At 38.5% G+C, this 17,072-nt stretch overlaps 1 protein-coding gene across 1 annotated transcript; it reads right to left on the bottom strand.

Annotated features, from left to right (window-relative positions):
* Nucleotides 1-5,509: 5,509 nt before the first annotated feature.
* sparcl2 (SPARC-like 2) lies at nt 5,510-15,319 on the bottom strand. Its single transcript, XM_030156648.1, has 8 exons — nt 15,257-15,319; nt 12,749-12,821; nt 11,142-11,253; nt 10,013-10,131; nt 9,772-9,926; nt 8,203-8,315; nt 7,168-7,262; nt 5,510-6,165 (listed from the first exon to the last, which is right to left on the bottom strand). Exons 1-8 carry the CDS (start codon nt 15,317-15,319, stop codon nt 6,110-6,112), a joined length of 786 nt encoding a protein of 261 aa, XP_030012508.1. The 3' UTR covers nt 5,510-6,109.
* Nucleotides 15,320-17,072: the final 1,753 nt, after the last annotated feature.

Raw genomic sequence — 17,072 nt, 5'->3', positions numbered from 1 at the left:
ACATTCATTCATCATTAAAACCTATGTAGTTTGATAAATGCAGTGGTTTTTATGTTCAGTTAATGATACATTTTGTTGAAAAAGTCCCCTTTTCTTCAGTTCTCTTCTATTTAACTTAATTTACTTTGAGCTTTAATGATATCTGTTTGCTTATGTGTATGCGTATGTGTTGCGCATGTGCTTATGTGTTTATGACCCCTGCTGCACACCGAATTTCCTTTCCTAAGGATAAATAAAGTTGAAAGTTGAAGTTGAAGTTAAGTTTAGTAATATGTAAATTAGATAAAGGAAAATACCGGATTTTCACCAAAAAAAGGCAAAATACAGAGGATAATATTACAATTGTTGATAAATCATTTAGGAAAGGTTTAATGTATCGAAAAAAATATTTGGAAGTTGTCATAAAAGGTTTTAATTTTTTAGGGATTAAAATGTCAGAGTTATTTAAAGCTAAAGTCGTCTGTAATTAAAAAAAAAAATGATAATGAATTCAGGTCAGAGGTTATTTTGTTGTTTAATAAACAAGTCAAAATGCATTTATTCATTTCAATTTGCTATTATTTCTTATGTGTAGGTATATTGACATGAACACTATAAAATCAGAAAGTGTTACATGCATTCTTTAAAGCTTGCAACACATTTTCTTTAAATACTATGCATTTATAAGCTTGATTTTTTGATGTTTTGCTCAAATTACAATGATTCAGATAATGTACAATCTAGAGCTTGTTCGGGAGTGTATTTCCTCACCGCTGGATTTAAGATTAATAACCTGCTTTTCTAAGTGTATGAAGTTATTGAGGAACAATGAAATGAACAGAAAATGAGTGGATGGAGGTTGTGTTTAAAGTCTGCATCCACAACTGGACATGACAGCCATACTGAAAGCTTTACGTCCTCCACCTATAGGTCAAGTACAGATCTCAGAGGACTCATGGGACATTCATATCAGTGGCTCTTAAACTCCACCCACCGCTCTCATCTCCACACAATGGCGGGCCTCATGTACGCCGCTCTCTCTCCTGAGCCCTTTAATCAATATCATCATGGAAAAAGAGTCCGGCCACAGGGGCTGGCCACATTGTGTGCTAACTCCCTCTTTCTATTCTCTTATGGGGCCTTTTCTCACTCATTCAGCAGGTACTTCAGTGTAAGGCTATTGAGGTCGGTCTGAATGGGACCCACTCCACCCAGAGGGAATATTGTCTGACCACAGGCTAAAATCTGAAACCCTTTCCCTCCTTTTCTCTGCGTCTGTCTGCGTGTCTCTGCCTCCAACATCACTTCAAAGAAGAATAAAAAATGCGATTGCTATTAATAAATGTATCAAATCAGTGGCCCCTACTGGTCTTCTTTTTAAGTGAAGGCAGTTTGCTGCGGCTGGACTCCCTTTCAAAGCCATCAGTTTTCCTCTCTGTATCCCTCTCCATTTGCTGGCCCACTTTACAGTCCCTAAGAAGTTCTGAAAGTCTGCAATCTGGCAGCGCACGATACGGCGGCTGCTTTTGAAGATGGATGGTGATTAACCTTAGAGAGATTACTGCACACACAACTATGTATATGAGCTGAGTTTTATACTTTTAGAAGACTTCGACCAGAGATTCAGTGCATTCTGCGTGTTGAACACAGTTTTGTGTTGGACATCTGTCTGACATCTGTCGGACCTGGAATGGTTGCATGGGCTTGGGTGACAACCACTCACAATGTCGTACACACATCACATCCTCTCTCACTTTCTGCCATCATGAGTGGCCTGAATATTTCTTTTGATCCCACAGCTCCCCCCTCTTGTGTTGCCGTTTAATAATTTATCGACATTCAGTCACAAACCGGACAAACTCTATCCACACAGAAAGCGACAGAAAGCGAGAGTAAAAATTTCATTGGCATAATTGCATGAAAAGAAACTGCAAAACTGGCCTTTTCATCTATTATTGATGTCTGCTTACAAGTCATGCATAATGCAATGGGCCGTCTTTATGACAGCCATGTATTAAATATCATGTTCAGGGGGTCGGGGGTCTTGGGCTGCATGCTTTCAGTGGCACAGTTACTTGCTTTTTGTACAGAGTAATAGCCTACATGGACAGTGCTGTGGAAAAGTGAAAATGGAATTGACATTGAAAGGCAGTGAGAAAGAGAAAAAGGAAGATATTGTAGAAAATAACACACAGGGACAGAGGGAGAGAAGGAGGGCGTTTGAGCTGACAACGGGTTAACAGGAATCTTTATTTTAACAACGTGTCATCACCAGCCGCCCATCTGCTCCTGTGCTGTCAGAGTCCCTCGGGAATGTGTGTGTTGATGTGTGAGAGAGAAAAGAGTGTGATGCAGGCAAACCATCAGAGATCAGATCAGTGATCAACACCCATGGAGATGGAAGGAAGGGAGGGAGGAAGACAAGGTTAGAGAGAGATAGGTGGCACACATGCAGACCTCTCTTTAAATATCTAAATAGCAAGTGACGGGGGGGACAGTAGGACTGGCGGCGAACGCAGGAGGATGGGATGTCTGTGTGTGACAGGAAGGTAAAGTAGGATTAGGTGGATTAATCTACAACTGTGCTCTCCGTGTTTGTACATGGGGGATGGAAGGAGAGGTGGAGATGGTGGTCCAGAGGTAATGAGAAGGAATCTATTAGCAGCGAGGAGGTGGGGGTACGAAGACACACAAAGAACACCAGTGGTGATGAGAAGGAGGAGGACGAGAAGGAGGAGGTGGTGGGGAGGCTCCGCTGGACCTTCAGGGGTGGCCCCAACAACTCATTTAATTTTTTTTTTTTTTTTCTGGAGAAAGAGACTAGTCCCAAGGGGAGAAGGGAGCGAGTGAGGGGAGATGTTTGCTGATGGAGGATGTGGGGGGGATTGATTTGTATTCATAGCCTATATTTAGACATCAGACACCGTTCCACAGGTCATTTATCGTTTCCTAAGGTTTTCATCTGGTATCATATTATTTATGTTTAGTATCAAGGATGTGACGCTGATTGTGGTTTTCTTATTTTGGATAAGGCATTGACATGGAACACAGAGAAATGGGGTTATTCATATCCTTATACAGGATGTAAATACAGACACGTGATAGATTCTAATATTCCAGTTACTGATTACCTTTGAAATTTTGCCATGTAGCAATGTTTTTTTTTTAGCATTTTCCTCTCAGATCAGACTTATAAAGGTCAGCATTTCAGTGCTTTTCTCCATCTAACCTGACAGGTGTATTTAAAGGTTCAATGTGAAACCAAGGACATAGGAAATAAATGGAATTGGTAGAGACACAACCCCCTAATCTGAAACTCTCCAGATCCAGTTTCTTTTCCCTCACCCTGTGCTGTGTTCCTGTGTGTAATAAAAAATTATGCACAGACAAAAAAGAGGTGTACAAAATAATTTAATATTGACCTGTTTCTGACCAATTTTCTAGTGAAAGAATTATGTCAAATATATTTTTCAAATTAAACTCAAAATTATTTACTTTGGCTTTCAGTGGTTGCAAAAGCTGAACATCCTTAACTCCAGTCGCTTTTCCATTGATCCTCAAATAACTTATGCATAAAAATTTACCAAATGAAAAACGATAATTTCGCCAAAGCTGTTGTTTTTGATTTAAAGTTTTTGCACTGTCAAGGTGGTTTTTCAGGGGTAGTACAAATAGTATGTCACGCAAAACTGCAATGGAAAGACCTTTTTCTGCAACTAGAGTCACGTGAATAAAAAAAAAAAAAGGATGTTGATGGACGTTACAACAAGCGAAGAAGAAGAGTTTCAAAAGAAACATGGTGCGGTATGTGTGGACACACCAGGAAACTGAGTCATTTTTTAATTTAGTACAGGATAGAGGGGTAATATATAATAATAATGATGAATATATCTGTAAATCAACACCATATTTACGTTCACCGCCATGTTTATGGAATGACTTCTCATGTCATCTCACAATAATAAATAAACAAATCATCGCATTTGTGATTTCATGGAAAAACCAACATTACGCGCTTCTGTTTTTCAACACTTAGTTAATATTGGCACATTTTTGTGCAGATGTCCAATGGAAAAGCAACTAATGAGGCTTCTTGATCGTTTTAAGTAGTACTAAGTAATCAATTAGGAGCTCAAATTAAACACTGGATACGCTACCGTGACATTTTTATAGGATTCAGAACATCTCAGTATTTGATACATGCACCTGTTTTATGTTTACTCCTGCTCACAACTTAACTACTAGTCTACAGGTAAGAGAAGCCAGGGTTATTATGGCTAACATATTAATTAGTACCATCTGTTGTTATGTTTCACAGCGGGAAGGCTGACGATGGTAGGTGGCTTCTGAAATGTTTATTATCTATTGAAGCTCTGGGTGGTGAAAAAGTTTGTATTTCACCGTCTAGAATTAGTTCCTTACATTGGTACGGTTTCTGTCCATCCATAATGTTGGATTACAGTAGGTAATAGTTCTACAGGTGGAATATTTGTATTTCTCAAAACAGAGATAAGAGTTCATCCAGGTTTCTGAATTTGGAGTATTATATCCACATCTGCAATCACAAAAAAAACAAAAAACATTAAAAGTCCATGAAGGCTCACCCACTGTGACCTTTTCACGCCTCTTGTCATCTTCAAGTTGTTTTCTTTTTGCTCTCTGCTAATCTTGTTTTTCTCTCCAAACTGCATCAACTCAACTTTATCAAAAGTTTTGGGGCGAAAAGTACAAGATTCTGTTAGGAAAAATATCTTGTTTTGATATTTATGATGATGCACTTTCTCGTTGCATGACACGTAGAGCGAGCAATTCTCAGTCCTTGTTTTCCTCGTGTCTGCACTGAATCTGCATCTCATATTGAAAACTGAAATCTCTCGCCGTTTTCTTGATCTTCTTTCCAATGTCTTTCTTTCTCACCCCTCTCATCCTTCAGGCATGGTGAAAATTTGAAGGCTAATTAGTCCAGAGAAACCAGTCATACCAAAGAACCCACCCCAGGCCACACACATCCTCCTATTGATCTTGCAGCACCAGCACAAATACAACCACACATATACTATATTCACACCCACACACAAACACACACACACACACACACACACACACACACACACACACACACACACACACACACACACACACGTACACACACACACACACACACACACACTCACAAACACACACACACACACACACACACATGCACTTGTAGACAATACAGACACAAACAAACAAGATGCAACAAGAGTTTTTAGAGCAGCATGTTTTATGGATGGTACATACAGACAAAAAGTCAACAAGCCTGCATTATGCAAGTTTTCTGACCTTGATAGAGGTTAAGTGTTTCAAATACTCCGCATCATGCTCTGAGATGCTATTTACAGAATCGGCTGTAAAAGAAATGCTTTGCAGCATTGAAACCTTTTTCATGCATTTCCTCTCTCCTCAGTTCCTCCCGTTTTTCTCAGCCAAACCCTTCCCCCTCTCACTCTCTGTTCTCAGTCTTTCCCCTCATTTCTGATCCATTTTTTATGCATTACTCCATTACTCTCAACTCCCATTTACAGTGCATTACCTCCTCCCATCTTTCACAAACTCACTTTGTACTTCTCTCTCCTTCTTTCACTCACTTTGCTTCCTTTTTCCCTTCCTCTCCTCGAGTGCATTATGACACATTTCTCTTCTTCTCCCCTTCTCCCCCTTTATTATCTCTTTGTCTCTTCTCCCGTCACATCATTGCACACTAAACATTCCTTTACCCCCTATCTTTATTTCCCATTTTTACACATCACAATGTCAAAGTACACTGCTGCCGCTGTTTTAATTTACTTACAGCATGCAATGTAATGTGCTAATTTAATATTATAAATTGTACAAATAAAATTCCAGATGTATTTATACCATTTATGGACATGCATGAATGGACAGACAACCAGAAAATTAATGTCTCTGCATTCATGCTTCACATTTGATGATGTGATAAGTCACTGACATATTATTACACGGTGCAAAGCTGCTGAAACAGGTGAATGAACACTGTGGAGCAATGTCACCCTGCACCTACACTGATCATAGTGGACTGTCTTTTGGAAGTTTTGTACAACAAAGACATTACCGCACAGTTTTCAGGTTAAAGGTTGCTGTCTTTGATTGTAGGGCACAACTTGTGGGAGCCCATTCTCACTGCTGTGGATAAAGCAGAAAAAAAACCCATTACATTTCCATGATGTAAAGGAAATTAGAACTTCAAACATAAAAGAAGTATTGCAGGAATTTTTCACAACAGAAAAATGTCATGTTTATATTTGCATGACATGTAACAGACTCTTTTTGCATGGTATCATCAATCTTTTGATTGATTCAACTCGATTGAACTCTCTATGAAACATACCAGTGCATAAATCACATGTTAGATCCATTGTAATCCATGTGCCTCAATTTTCCTGATATATTTCCAAATTAAACTACATATATAAAAAACCTTACATTTTTTTTTCATTTTTATGCATTTCCTGAAAACCACAGTGACAACTGTTGTGGATCATTTAAATGTTTCCAAAAATCTCATGACCTAGAGCAGTGTTTCTCAACGGGGGTGGTACTGCCCCCCAGGGACGTCTTTGGGGGCATTTAGAATGAGAAAGCTGAGAGGGGGGTGTTCAGGCACAAATGGGGGTCGTTAGTCACAGTTGTGCATTACAACATTATCACTCGCCTCCCCTCCCAGTATAAGGAGCCCGTGTCTGATGTAAAACAGAGGCCCATACTCACAACACCCCCCTTGCAAATTTGTTTTTGGGGGGCGCCAGGTGGCTGGGTGAGGGGGGCTTTACCTACTGACCTTCTGAGCTATGTAACCCACTACGTTCTCCTCAAACAGGTACGTCGTGTTGCTTAGACAATAATGTACAACCCCCCCACCCCCGTCGCAATTTTTTTCAGGGACTGGGGGGGGCGGGAGGAGGTTGTTGATGCCGTTAAGGGTCCTTTGTTCAAAAAAGGTTGAGAAACACTGACCTCGAGGCTGGGAGCTACACAACCTCATCAAGTATTGAGATATAGGCTAATGTCAATGAATATGACCTGAACATGATAGCTGTGATAGAGTCAGAGATCTGAAGTCTATCTATGATTCATAGTCTCTTATGTTGATCAGAATGAATAACTTAAGCAAAAATTGAGACTAACACATAAACTGGTAGAACCAGGCCTCGGAGTGATCTACCAGGCAGGAGGTCCACTCTCTCAGGGTCACCTTCCTGTTCCTGTTCTTGTCACATGACCTGCAAAGATGGCACATGGCAGAATTAGAACTGGCCTATTACGGAAACAGATTTTTTTTTTCATTCAGGCTAAACCAGTATTTGACTGGATGGATACACTATATATGTCATAACAGATGTCAGTGGGTATGAAAACAACAGCATCACGGCTTTACTATAACCATTGTCTTTCAGTTCACCCTGCTGCATTATCACTGAAGGGTACTCCTTCAATTTGTGTTAATCCATGGGCAGCGGGAGACACAGTGGGTAATAAACATTATCATTGCTGGGAATGGCTTGACATTGACACAGCCAGCCTGACTCCCACAAACCTATCACTGCAGACTGGCAGAGAAAAGGGGGCTGGGTGGGAACAGGGATGGCGGAGAAAGACGACGACCAGAAAGAGGAAAAAGTGAGTGGAGATGAAGACAGAAAATGGAATGAAAAAAGGAGGGACTGGCACAAAGACAGGGTGAGGAGTCAATTTGTAGGATAAAGGAAAGGAAAGCAGGAAGGAGTAGAATGAAGCTTCAATATGGAAGGGAAGATGATGGAGAGGTGGTGTGGTCATTAGATCAGAGGGGTGGAGGACACAAACAGGGATTGGCATGAGGGGTGAATGGATAGATGGCGTGCAGAGAGAACAGCCTGGTGGGAGGTGCAACTTAGTCACCGAGCGGGGGCGAACAGCACCACTGTGTGACATTTTTAACCCTTGGTGTTTCAGTAATTAGCTGAAAAATAACATATTGCAATAGACAGAGGGTTCAGAATGGGAAGCTTTGTGTGGCATAATGTAAAGGGGCTTGGGCGTAAGACGTGACGTGCTAAGCAGGAAGGTCATACTTTCTCCACATCCAGTGTAAATCTCTATTTGTTTACATCATATGCTTATGACCCTGAACATAAATTCTGAAAGTTGTGAAAAACAGTATTAAACATCAGGTGGACTGACTGAAAGAATGAAGTAGCACAGTGTTCCAGAGGCATCTTCTTATAACGCAGCTTCTTCAGGTCTCTGCGGCTCAACTTCCCATCTTTGTTCCTGTCCAACAAGGCAAATCTTTGCTGAAGAACAAGAGAAAAAAAATGTTGGTAGACAGTTTGTTTTTGCACTTTGTTCTATGACTTTTAAAGGTATATTAAACAATAAAAAATACAAATTTGTCTTTGAGTTTAAAACTCTTCTTGAAACTGCATCTCTGCAAAATTTGAATTATGTACAGTATGTGTACACTTGTCTAAGTATTTTATTTTAGCATCGTTAAACAACTTTGCTCTGGATTTTACAACTTGTGGGTGCGTCCTCATTAACCTCATTTCTAGCTACAGTTGGCAGTTGATACACACACCAGATCCTTGTACTACTACCACTAAACCACTGACACACAAACTATCTGTGCCTGATCAATGGTGGAGACCAAAACAGCAGAAAAAAAGGTTAAAAGAAGTGTGTATATGATCATGATTGTACTATTGATTCATGTCTGCTGGATTTTTCACAGGCATTTCAAATATATTTACTAAACTCTTGGAAACATGATGAGGCCATAGTTTAGGTGGGAGACGAGTACAAACACAGTCACTGAACCCATGCATCACCGTGTTTTAACCTAAGCCAATGGTGAACTCGATCAACATCATTATGTTTGGACACTTGGACCAGTGGTTGTATTATCCATATTCTTTCATTAGAACTTAGACTTCCTGGTGTTAGTCAGTCAACAGCTGTATCCTGCTGTATGTACTTGACTCCTTGCTGCAAGTAAAGTCTTCTGATTCCAGAATCCAGTGACTCTGTCTTGATTCTTAAATGGTATCTCAGAATTTTTCTGTCAACTGTAAATGTTGTTTTTGCAACTTGTTGCTGTGCACCCAACTTGCCTAAGTTTGGTAAAATAGTAGAATAGCCCTAATAAAGAAATAACCAGATGGTGCTGGAGAAGTATTAAGTGACATTAGAACGACTTCATTCTAAAAGCCTGTATTCCCATCAACGTTAAAAAACATGTCAGACAGATGAAATCATCATGGCATTCTTTTTCTTTTAATTCATTTGAGGGCAAGAGGTCAAGGTGGCTGATGGAAGATATTAAGTTACTCCTCCTGTTATTGAATAATTTAGTGATTATTGACCAAATCCTATTTATACACAGTGTTCTTGAGAGCCCTTGTTTCAATCTGTGGATGACCACACCACGAGCAACATAAGAACTTGCCACTTACAGTGGGTTGTTAACATTGATTTCTTGGACCATCAACGAAGCACAGTTTGTATACTAGCAGGAGTATGTGATCTGGTGCCAGAAACAACTTTATGTTCAGCATTAAGTTACACAGGGAGTGGAAGTGATCCCTCAGTGTATTTGTCTTTAGTATTACAGATTGATATGGGTATTGATTTTATTTGCATCATCATTAGTTGAGGTCATGATACACCATCAATCAGGCTTATAGCTTCTGTCATGCTTTTGTTGTCTTAGATTTTTATGACTTTGTGACATGTGAGTGATGTTTCCTACACCTGTGCTAGTCGTGTCCTCTGGGCATGACTGAGGCAGCTCTGTGGGGGGGCAGCAGGTGTGTAGGACTCTCCCATACGACTTAGAAGCAGAAACCAGTCCAAGAGACGGTATGGAAACTGGCCTAACTCCTCCTGGGTGCAATTAGCCTTGGGAGCTGATCAAGAGACATGGCGTTACTAATTCGAATGCTTCAATGCACAGTGGAAATAGTGAGTGCTATGTAATGCTGCATGTGTTTACTGAGACAGGGTCCGGTGTGAGCCAGTCCTGTGCGGCGTCTCTTCCTGCAGGCTTCTTTATGCAGCAAACACTCGTTCCCGTAGGTCTTTCCCAGAACACTGCACACTGGTGCCCTCTGCCTGATCACATGAGCCAAAGCACACAACATGTATGTTACAACAGATCACACTCAGGTACACAGTGACGTTTTCTGAAATGCACATTATAAGGTAGAAGGTTAATATGGAATACATGAAAATGATCTGCTTCACACTTAAATATGGGTGCTTCTAGGAAATTGGGTTCATTTTGGTATCTGGAACTTTGCCAGGTTTTTAGACCCAATAATAGAAGAGAAATGTAGACATATTTCCCCCAAGGATGTACCTAATGATGACCTCAGATAAATGCAAAAAAATTATACTTTCTGCTCTGAGCCATCCCAAAATCAATGAATTTTTAATAAGATATTGGGGCCAAAAATAGGACCAAATTGGGACATGAAAAGCTACCTAGCTGTAAGTGCATTTGATCTGGAAAACATGGCTTGAAACAGTTTTATATACCACTACAAATAAAGATACTGTGTTAAATTTGATGATCCTAGTGGTTTTTCTAATCCAGACATGCAGGTTTTTTATGAATCTCAGTCTTATTCCAGGTTTTGCATGTAACCCATTGTGTCCACTGGCGTTACATGCGGAACCTGCCCATTTAAACACAAATAAATTGTGAGTGAGTTTGCAACAGCGGCCATTTTTGTGAAACATTCTGCTTTGCATAATTAGTTTGATTCCCAAAATATACCTGTGAGAGAATAAACAGATATTCGAAGAAATTGTTGTGTGTAATTTCTGTGTCCTTTTTACTGTATTACATGCAGATTTTTGTATAAAAAATAAAATTAAAAAAATTTAAAAAGGGGTTTTACTGAAAAATAGTTTCTCTTTTATCTCAGTAAATATTTATTTTTAAAATAGAACCAAAGTGAGTCCAAACCTGCTTCATAACATTAGTCTACATCTGGTTTGAATTTTTAGCCCCTCTGTTCTGTTTTTAGGGACCAGTTTCGTAGAAGCACCCATATACAAATATCACCTTTCAAAATCCTAAATCACTTTGCTCAATGATTTGTAGTGACCTTCTTTACCGTGGACAAGACCGTGGGCAAACACATTTCGGAACCAAGACTCCATTTTCTTCAACTACTTGGCACCAAGATCCCACCGGACTGCGGCACTTCAGGAGAGCACAAAGCTTTTCTGAATTCATGAGAAAACAACTTTGTTAGGATGATTTTTTTTCCCCCTTACATTTGATTAAAGGCCTCCTTATTCAGTTTTCACTACTAATTAAAGTTGTTCTGCATGAGGGTGTCACTTAAATTGTCTTATAAGGGTCTATTTAACATAACAATGTGTCAGAGTGATGGATGAAAAACATAAGTAGTAAGTTGGGGTTTGACAAGCACAGGTGCAGCGGCTGCAGTAAAGTGAAGAAAACTGATTCAGAGGCACGACTATAAACTGAAATCTTCCCACAAAAGACCATATTGTGTGCAAATGTTAACCAAAACGGCAACCTGTACACTTGAGAAACCTCATTACTGTTAAAACACTGACTCGGAATATATCGATAAAGTGAATTCTTTTTGACTGTTGCTTCATTTAGGTTCATACTGATCCAATTCCCATCACATATTAACACAGAATAAGTATTTAGGATTTTATGCTTGTATTCATGATTATAGATAAGTTGTCGATCATTATGATGATTATAACTTGATTATGAAAAGATGAAATATCTCACTCAGACTCTAGTTCGGGTTGTCAAACATAAGGCCCGCAGGCCAAAACTCGCCCAGTGAGATGAATTTACAAGGTGCAAAAATTACACTGGAGATATTCTTTCAAATATTTTTTATTAAGAGCACAAATTACATTTACTATAGTTATTCTTCTAGACATTTCTTTCCAAAATGTTTTCCTCTTTGTTTTGTCTCTTTCCCATTTTTTGATGACAGTGCCCAAACAAGAAAAAAAAAAAAAAAAAAATCAACAATCAATACAATTCAAACAGACAAAAAAAACATCCCCCTCCACCCCCACACCCCTCCCATCCAGCTCACTCCATCCCAGCACCCTCTAAGTAACCCCTCCTCACCGATTATTGAGACAGACCTCCTATGATGTCCAAATCCTTTCCAACTTATATAATTTCTCCTTCAAAATAAAGCGAATCCTTTACACTGGAGACATTAACAGTCAAAGATGTCAAAAATATTTTTAGTTCTAAGCTACGATCTCCAAAATTTACAACAAAACCACATTTTACCTGTTACTAAATGATAAGTCAAGGTATAATATTGTATATATTGTTATATAATATTGTACAAAATATAAATTTCAGGTTGTTCAGGTTTTCATATTTTCTAGGGGAAAAGGAAAGTTTGTAAATGTATTAGCACATAATTTAATTTTACTTTTTTGCACTAAAACAAATAATGTTTCTTATTATTTAGAAGATATTATGCTGTTATTTTAGTGGCCCAGTCAGTTTGGGATCAAACTGGGTTGTATGAATGAATTTGACACCTCTGCTCTAGTTCTATAAATGTTCTGTACCTTTTTGTCTCAGACTACATGGAAATGCAAACAACTATGATCAATGATCTTAATCAACAGTGAATGTTTTTGACTATTTTCCCAGGACGATACTCTTTAATAAAAGTGATATCCCTCATCTTGAACATCCTACCTGGTTCAACTCTGCCAATATATGGTCTCAGGCTGTCCTCAGCTTGTCTTTGTCTGCGCTGGGCTCTGCCTCCCTGACCCACACAAACACAAAGACACACATTTGGTACAGCTTAACCCATGAAGGCCCAGTGTAACCTTTCTTAAGTGATTTATCACCATTTATTGAAACACTATCCTCTGTTTTTTTTTTTTTTGCAAATTTTCAGTAAAAATCAATTATTTTCTTATGTTAATGTACTGATCATGTAGATGTTCATAAAAGCTCAGATTAAAGTTGAGGGTTATTATACCTGAAACAGAGAAAACTGAAGAAAAACTGACTTTTTCAGCAAATATACCACCAACTGAACATAATTATTTATTATCATTTATCAAACTCCATGAGTTTTACTGGTGAATCAGTGTTGAAGAACAGTGTTTCTTAATCTTTTTTGAACAAACGCCCTTTTTCATCATCATTTGCCTCCTGCTGTGCCCACAAAATAAATTTTTGGGGGTGGTGGATGGGCGTTATAGCACCAACAGACATTACCTTACCCTACCCATGTTCAAAAAGCACCTCAACTCATTTATTTTCACCAAGTCCTTTAACCCCTAACCCCCACTCCCCTTTTCCACCTTCTTTTTTCTTTGTTTAGTGACCTTGGTTATCATGAAAGGCGATATATAAGTCAAAATTATTATTATTAACCCTTTCATGCATGAATTATGAGAACCTAAGTCAATTTTTTTTTTTTTTTTTGAGTGATTTTATTCCTCTTTAGGCATAAAAAAAACAAAACAAAACAATGCAATTGAAATTTTATTTGATGAACCTATTTTTCATGGAGTTAAAAAAAATTTCCACTCAGCTGCACATTTTTTTAACTCCATGAAAATGTAAATAATTAGTGTAAAAAACAGTTTGTCACCTTTTCATGGTCATCAGATATGACCCATTTGGATGTTCAGAGGCTCCATAGTTATCGTGGAAACACCTCCATCTTCTACAACATTGATTCACCAGTAAAACCCATGAAGTTGGATGAATGACAGTGGATTGAGACACTTCATTAATGATAGATTTGCTGAAAAAGTCACTTTTTTCTGTTTTCCATGTTTCTGATTTAATAACCTTTGAATTCACTCTGAGTTTTAATAAATATCAACATGATCAACAGATTAAATATTGTAAAATACCTACTTTACGCTGAAAAAATGCTAAATACAGAGGATAATATAATAATAAATGGTGATAAATACTTTAGAAAGGTTAAATAGAGAGAAAAAATAATTTGGGAACTGCCATCAAAGAAGCGCTGGGTCTTTATGGGTTAAATATTAATAGCATTTTATTTCCTTGCCTTTATATTCACTCATGCAGATATTATGCAGGTACTGTTATAGAAGTTCAGGTTAAATTACATTGTAGAATAGCTGTCCACTGTAGTGACCACTATGCATGAAAGGGTTAATATTACCACCAAAGACTGCTGGGGGGGCATTCCTTATTGCAGAGGAGCGCGGGGGGGGGTCATGTAAATTCACCATTGACATAAAATACTGCTTGATACTGAAACTTATACAGACTAACCCCCCCCCCCATATTTTGGTTTCAGCGCCCCCCTCTCATCTTTTGTTGAGAAACACTGTTGTAGAAGATGACAGTGTTTCCATGTTCACTGAACGCCAAATGGGTCATATCTGTATTTTACACCAATTATTTACATGTACTGATAGAATTAGTGGATCAACAGTTATTAAACAGTTTAGATCAGTAGATGCTTTTGGTCGACAGTGGACGTTTTGGGTCTTTATGGGTTAAAATGAAGGCATGACAGGATCATATGCTTTTTTTTCCCATGCCATTACAGGAGCAAATGCCATTCTCAGGTATAAACTTTTCTGTCTTTTCTTAAACTTTAAATCATGAACCATAATAACGTCACCACATGTGAAGACCCCTACTGTAATCCTGTAATCTAAATCTCATTAAAAAACACTCAATTGTCTCTGCCGGCCTACTCTAAATCATAACCATGGCATGAAACCCAAAAATGAAGAATGGTAAGCATTCTATCCCACACCCATCTTACTTTTCGTGCACCCTAATTCCAAGCTTATATTTCCAGAAACTTTGTAGTTGATGCCAAGTCCACATCTGCCCTGTAAGTTCTCCCACAACAGATGAAAAACAGGTGCCATGTTGACCTAAAATACCACAGCCTCACACTTTTAATTTCCATTTAACAGCTATCAAAAAGCGATCCAGACCACTGTGAAAACCTGTAATCTCAGGCTGTGTACACTTTGTTGAAATTGTCATCCGAGTTGATACCTATAAATGTACTCTTTATCTTAGTTGCACCTATTCATGTCATTAACACACCATTATAATTTGTATTCTTCTCTCAATAGGTACAGATGAACTGCATTTACAACATGGTTCTCTTTTCCATATCCAGAGGTGAGAACTGTGGAAATACTTTGATGTAAAGTCAAACAGATGAGACATAATTTGACTCACCACTGCCGTGTCAGTACACACACTCAGGAGCAGAAACAAGGCAAAGGTCAGGCTCACGTGCATGGCTGAGACATCCGATAGGCTGCAAGAAAAAAACTCACTAACTCTTCCAAAGGAGAAACACATTGGACTGGATCACGGCTGATTTTTGAACACATGCAACTCTGGAAAAACAACACATATTTGCATTATAAGTTGAACATTTTCAACACCATACCTATAATATAAATATACTGACTTAAAAAAAAACAATAACACAGCACTCAAATGGTATTAATTTCACCAGATCAAGGTCTGTTAGGTGCATTTTTCATCCTTCTGTCTGTCTGGTGTGGTGTCATTTACAGGCAATTACTCCAGTGACTCTCTCCAGCCACTCCGGTAATGCAGCAGGAAACAATGCAGCTCACTGAGTCTCAAGAATATAATTATTTTCCATCACAGAGGAAACATGGGGTTGAGTTACATAGAGAGGACATTTAGCTTTCAGTTGAGGAAGTGATTATAGTCTAACAAGTCATTTTCTATCCCCCCTGACTGCTTGAAAAACACATCTTACCAGGTCACTCTTCCTCTTTGGTTATTCCTCTGATAGTCTTCTTCTTCTTCCTCTCTTTGTTACAACTTTGCTTTCTTCTTCTCACCAGCTCCTGTGAGGGGTATTCTTTTTACAACCCACCTCAGCAGTCTTTACTTTTTGATCGTTTGATACATTTTTTCCCCACTCTTACCTTATCTAACCCTTCCCTTCCCTGTCAGAATGTCTTCCCTTCACAGGTCTCCTGTTGATTGCAGCTGCGTACTGAATGGTTTAAGGCAATGTGCAGGTAAAATATAGGGCACAGAGTACAACACAAGTGTACTTATAGGAGAGGGAGAGAGAGGAAGAAAAAGGAGGGTTTGGGGGAAAGTAGATGTGGTTTTCATTTAAGTTGGCACTGGTCCACAGATTGATTTACAGGCCAGAGGCAACACATGGTCTCCCTCGATTTCAGTTTCTACAGTCAAAACTTAAAAGAGTATTTTTTTTATATTGTCACAAAGAAAACAGAGACCAGATTTGAGCAGAGGATGGATACCTTTATAAATATTAATTATGACGGGAAGACCTATAGGTAATTATTAGGAAAACACTGCTCTCTAGTGGTAATGGTAGGCAATAACAGATTCATAATAAAGCTGGCTCAGGGTAAAATGGCATAATTCCTATTTTTAAAGAGATATATTATATCAGTCACATGTTCAAACACTGAAATGAAATGAAAAATGAAATACTGAAACTACATCCGCAAATGGGTGTCCATCAGTCCTGGTTTCATCTACAGCCTGTCTGTCCATGGCAGTGGATCTCTCCTTTACTGTGGTTCTCCCTGAGGTTTCTCTTTTCCCACTGGGTCTTTGGAGTTTTTCCCTGCTGAGAATGAGGGTCTAAGGACGTGGGATGCATTGATCAATAGCCTTCATCAACTGTTTATTTGACTGTTGTTTAGTTTCATATCCACCTAATTCTGTAAAGCCCTGTGAGGCAACCTTGCTGTGATATAGGGCTCTACAAATAAAATTGAATTGAATTAAAATACAGCATGAAACATTATGTATGTATAACATACTACTATCAAATATGTAGTCAATAATACTACTTACATTGAGGACATTATTGAGTCAAATCATTAAGAATGATCGCAATTATATGTCTATTTTAGGTGTATTTCAATTATCTACCCACTATTTTTATATTTTTCTGTCATGTACTTAAGAAAATCGTATAATTATGTAATAACCTAAATCATCAAAAAATTTGATTTGTTCAGCTCAA

Source organism: Sphaeramia orbicularis, chromosome 15, assembly GCF_902148855.1.
Source record: "Sphaeramia orbicularis chromosome 15, fSphaOr1.1, whole genome shotgun sequence".
Lineage (NCBI taxonomy): Eukaryota > Metazoa > Chordata > Actinopteri > Kurtiformes > Apogonidae > Sphaeramia > Sphaeramia orbicularis.
Note: the sequence above shows the minus strand (reverse complement) of the source record. Positions and strands in the feature narration are given on the sequence as shown.